At 47.7% G+C, this 4,879-nt stretch overlaps 2 protein-coding genes across 2 annotated transcripts; both read right to left on the minus strand.

Annotated features, from left to right (window-relative positions):
* Positions 1-436: 436 nt before the first annotated feature.
* LOC133793506 (uncharacterized) lies at positions 437-1,451 on the minus strand. The gene is made up of 2 exons (XM_062230842.1): positions 1,316-1,451; positions 437-1,240 (listed from the first exon to the last, which is right to left on the minus strand). The coding sequence occupies exons 1-2, from the start codon at positions 1,427-1,429 to the stop codon at positions 656-658; spliced, it is 699 nt and encodes a 232-aa protein (XP_062086826.1). The 5' UTR covers positions 1,430-1,451; the 3' UTR covers positions 437-655.
* Positions 1,452-1,506: 55 nt separating this feature from the next.
* LOC133795070 (uncharacterized) lies at positions 1,507-2,757 on the minus strand. Its single transcript, XM_062232522.1, has 3 exons — positions 1,935-2,757; positions 1,643-1,851; positions 1,507-1,518 (listed from the first exon to the last, which is right to left on the minus strand). The coding sequence occupies exons 1-3, from the start codon at positions 2,545-2,547 to the stop codon at positions 1,507-1,509; spliced, it is 834 nt and encodes a 277-aa protein (XP_062088506.1). The 5' UTR covers positions 2,548-2,757.
* Positions 2,758-4,879: the final 2,122 nt, after the last annotated feature.

The following is a 4,879-nucleotide window of genomic DNA, read 5'->3' on the forward strand; positions in this document are numbered from 1 at the left end:
GACTTAACCGAGCGAGCTTAGATAGTTCGGACTTAACCGAATTATAAAAAACATTAAGTATTTGGAAATAACCAAGTATGCGGGCTTAGATAGTTCGGACATTACCGAGCTACCAAAAACCAAAAACGTTTGGAATTAACCAGATGTGCAAGCATAACAGGTTTGGAACAAACCAGCCAAATTATCGATCAATGATGAATGGGAGCCTAAACCCGTCACAAAATATGTCGAGATCGAGGCTGGAACATCTTAAAATAGTTTCGAACTCATAACCTCGGAGCTAAGATACTAAGGATGAGGGAAAGTGACTAAAAAGATTAACCAAATCATTCATATTACATGCCATATAAGTAATTTTCAGTTCATGGTTACAGTAATGTCCGACCTTGATAAATAACAAGGTTGGAAACGGATAAATCGAATAAACTATGCATGAATGCATCGAATTTCGAGCCTAAATCCAAACTATGTTTGTATGCATAAATAAACATAACCGGTCCATCAATTATAAAAATATGCAAAATATTTCGAACCAAGAAATGTAAGTATATAAAAGAATAATAAAGGGAATTGTATCAGCCCCGTGGGCACAAGTTGAAATAATTACAGAAATAATGGGACGCAGCCCCGAAAACTGATCTCCCCGAGGTCAGATTCAAAGAAGAGGAGTCTCCTTGGCCTTCTCAGCATCAGTGGCACCGGACCCCTCAGGACGAATAGCATGACTATCCTCCTGAGCTCCCTCCGAAACAGTACTCGGAGTAGCTTTATCCTTCTCGAGCTGGTCAGCCTCTTCCTTCTCGAGCCGGGCATTCCATCGTTCGAGGAAGGACGCCTCGAGGGGACCCAAAAAACTGGTGTCCAGTTCTTCGTTATAGGCCCACATCCGGTACATGGCTGAATCGACCGCCGTTTCCTTTTTTTCTTTGAACTCAGCAGTAAGGCGGGTTTTGATATCCTCCATGAGGTCGAGGGTGACGGCCTTGTCTTCCTCGAGCTTCTTGTTGGTCTCCCGAAGCTGGATGTTGTCTTTCTTCTGCTCCTCGAGTTCGTTTTTCAGCTTTCCGAGCTCCTTGGCCATTTCCTCACGCTCCTTAACCACTGCCTCGAGCTTAGTATTCACTGCCTTCAGGTCGTCATTCGCTTTAAGGTGGAGGTCCCTCTCCTCTTGGGCGAGGGTCCTGCTCGTATGGACCTCGTTGTTCAGCTCGTAATTAAGCTGGGCAGTGAAAGCAAGAGCCTGAAAAAAGGAAGAAACCACCATTAGCCTCGAGACAGCATGAATGTAAGCAAAGGGAATATATAGGATACTTACCGCGGCAGTGTGCTCGATACTCTTCTCGTACAGGACAGTGCGGTCCCGAGTGCCAGTTAGACACTGCCACTGAGGAGCCTCAAAATTGCCGTAGCTCTGGCCAATCCGGGACATTACATCCGAGATCAGCGTAGACCCGTGAGGACCGGCTGCATTATCCACCACATACGAATCCATATGGGTGGAAATAGTTAGCTTCTGGGCTCGGGAAGCAAAAGGTCTTTTGGCGAGCTGGGTAGAAGGCATTTGGCCCGCCACAGGAGGTTGGGATTCAACCACGGCAGCGATATCAGTCTGCGAGGCCGGCGCCACCACAGGGACGACGACCTGCGAGGGTGGTATCGTCGTGGGGACGTTAGCCTGGCCAGTCGACGCAGCAGCAGAGCTCGAAGCCGGCGGGGGAGGAGGAGGCGTTTTCCTGGATCTCTTGGAGCTTTTCCCAGGCTGACTGGTTGTCAGTCCCCTTGCCCTGGGGCGCTTGCTCCTCTTGGCACCCGCATTGTCGATGAGGGCGTCGAGGTCGGAGTCCATGTTGCCTGCACAAGTCATCACAGTGAGTCAGTGAAAGAAATACAAGTTACTCCAACACTATATAGAGTGGTGAAAGAAAAAACCTAACTGGAACTTTCCCCCGAGATCGAGCTTGGGGACCATGAAATTCCCCCGTCTTCAGAAGAGGCGGGGGGAGGGCCTTCCCTATAAGTTGGTGATAACCTCGAAAGGTCCCTATAGTCATTGGTCCCATACTGCACAGCTATCCCATTCCACGTCTCGTCTGTGGTATACATAGTGTCATATTTCCCGAGCCCACTATCAAACCTATGGACACAGTCATCTACCCAACTCCATATATAGAAGTGATATCTATCCTGTGGGCACGAGACTAGTCTATTGGGCCTGTGTTTTAATAAAGTGGGAGACCACATTCGCGAAGTAGGAAGGGTTTTACCTCCATCAGAGTCCGAACCCGAGGCTTCATCATTTGCCTCGTTCCCTGACCGCGGACTTCTCGAGCGAATTGGGAGAGGTGTTTTCCTTTTCCTCCTCGGAGGAAGGATGCCTGTGGGCAGAGGCACTTCCTCCCAGCGTTCGTATTTTTTACTGGACCAGTCAGAGGTTGACTGGCCCTGTCCCAACAAGCCACAAGCTCGAAGCTTGTCCTCATGTAACAGAAATGAAAGAGACCTCCTGCCATAAGGGAGTCGGAGCAGGCTCCCTCTGTGCTCCTTCATTGTCTCGTCGGGGGTGGGACGCTGAAAGTTAGCTGAAAGGCGAGATACACTTCAACTAAACATGGATACAAGGGCTAAAGATTCGAGCTCAAAAATAGAAAGTAACGAGAATACTTACGAATTCGCCTAAACGAACGATGTCGAGACGGGAACAGACCGTCTGTCCAGAAAAAAGCCCTTTTGAAGTCAGGGGGATGGTTCGGAAGGTCTTCAAAGATTTTGTCTCTTTGGGATAGCTCGAAAGGTAGTAAAAACCATCTCCTCCCCGAGCTCGGGAGGGATTACTCTTCAAACAAAAGAGGTATAAAATATCTTGGGGTGAAGGTCCTATCCACCCCAGCTCGTGGAATAAGGACCTCAGGGCAGACAGCACCCTGTATGAATTGGTGTTGAGTTGGAATGGAGCCAACCCAACGAAATCGGTGAAATCTCTGAAAAAGGACTTCAGGGGCAGCAAAGCTCCTGCCTTTAGGTGTTCCTGGCTCCAGGCCGCGTACTTCACACTGGAATCGCGGCCCCCAGGAGCGAAGCAGCTCCGTTCATGTCTTGTCGGAGCTCGGCAGTTCAGTGTGTCCAATGAGCTAAGGCCATGAAGGGCCAGGATGTCAGTTATCTGGTCGGAGGTGGTAACCGAGCTCTGGTAGAACTCGGCTTCAAACATCTCCCTCCTAGGCTGCGAAGACGAAGGCTCCGCCATTAAGGAAAACTGAAGTTCCCCCGGATAGTATGCTACTGTGACTTTTAACGCGGGGTCAAGGGGAACTGGCCTAGGTCCAGGGTTCGGCTCCAGATAGATGGCTTCCCGAAGGACCCTTCTCTTCTTTTCGATGACCTCGTCAATCTGGCGGCGATAGTGGGCTCGGATGTCTTCTTGCTCGCGTGCGATCTCGTACTCTTTAATCCGACGCTGGTTCCGGACAAAGACCGATTCCGGGCTCGGAGATTTGGGCTCGTAAGGGATTGCTCGTAATGACCCCCACCGTCTTTCCAGATTCTGTGAAATCTAACGAGAAAGAAAAAATGGTGAGGGCCATGCATGCAAGGATCACGAACTCGATAAGATAAGCTCGGATAACTAAGGGCAAGAAACTAAATATTAAGACCCGAGCACGTGTTCCACAGGGAAGAAAAAGAACGTGGATGATTTTTTGAAAATCCCGAAGTTCAAGGGAAAGAAAGGTGGCGGTTAGCCAGGAAAGGGCTTTTCGGGTTTCGTGTAATTGTCAAGAATAAGGGTTTTTACCCGAAAACTTGGTGTACAAGAATCATAGCCTAAAATCTTCAAAACCCAGAAAGTTGAAACCACATTCAAACGATTGAATCTGAATATAAACCAGAGACGAACTTCCAGAGTGAAAATCCAGAAAGCCTAAAAACCTATCGGTTCAAACCCTCCTATCGCATCATGCTAATAACGTAAACTAACATACACAGCCAGCACAATATAAAAGGAACAACAAAAATGGCGTACTTACACAGTAATGGGGAGTGCAGCGAAATCGTCGAGTGGAGAAGAGGTTGCAGGAAAGAACTCACTGAGTCGTACAAACCAGGATTCTTTTGTTTCTTCGGCCTGGAAAACATGCAATAAGCATGAACTGTGGTAAGAGGTTTAGGGAGTGTTTCTTTTTTCTGGTCTGTGATGAGAAAATGTGAAGAAGACGAAGAGGGAGTCTTGCATAAATAGGTGGGAAAACTGAATTAATCAGGATCGTTGATTGAAATCCTCATCAGATCGAATGGAGGGGAGTCGATGATGAGATAAGCGCCGAAAAGCTGTCAGACGAACGATCGTGGGCATGTTCCCAAGGTACTCAAGTACCTAAAGTGAGCAATACCCATCTGGCACGTGTCTGTTTTTAAGAGAGTGACAGTATGGTTCCCGAAAAAAGTAGTTCAAAAGTTTCCTTCTCTTAGGATTCGAACAAATACTTTTGAGGGGGCAAAATGTTATACCCAGATTTCGAGCCGTAGAAAATATGACCTCGAAAGCTGAGTTCGCATTAAATGGTCTCGTGAGGGTTAAGGGTATGCTCTACGATTGTAAATCGGAGCCTGCAAAGTGTGATACAGATCTCGAATATGGTGACCTCGGAATGATCTCGATCTCGAAGGATAGCTCTGTGAGCCCCTCATCTTCAGAAGCAACTTCGGAGCAGGGATCTCGAGCTCGATATGCCATCTCGAAAGAAATGTAAGCTCGGGAAGTGTCAGCGGCTCGCACAATGACGTGAAGCCTTGGAGATACGCAATGACTACCTTGAATGTCTACAAGTGTTGTAGATATGGGATATGATCCTCATTTATTAATGTAAATCCCCAAGAATCGTGG

This window comes from Humulus lupulus, chromosome 8 (assembly GCF_963169125.1).
Source record: "Humulus lupulus chromosome 8, drHumLupu1.1, whole genome shotgun sequence".
Taxonomy (NCBI): domain Eukaryota; kingdom Viridiplantae; phylum Streptophyta; class Magnoliopsida; order Rosales; family Cannabaceae; genus Humulus; species Humulus lupulus.

Bases quoted from the DNA above. Each gene is read 5' to 3' on its own strand.
- LOC133793506 (XM_062230842.1), bottom strand. From the start codon at position 1,429: ATGTCCCGGATTGGCCAGAGCTACGGCAATTTTGAGGCTCCTCAGTGG. The intron at 1,241-1,315 runs GTAAGTATCCTA...TCCTTTTTTCAG, and splicing joins GTATCGAGCACACTGCCGCG to GCTCTTGCTTTCACTGCCCA.
- LOC133795070 (XM_062232522.1), bottom strand. From the start codon at position 2,547: ATGAAGGAGCACAGAGGGAGCCTGCTCCGACTCCCTTATGGCAGGAGG. The intron at 1,852-1,934 runs GTTAGGTTTTTT...TGACTTGTGCAG, and splicing joins GATCTCGGGGGAAAGTTCCA to GCAACATGGACTCCGACCTC.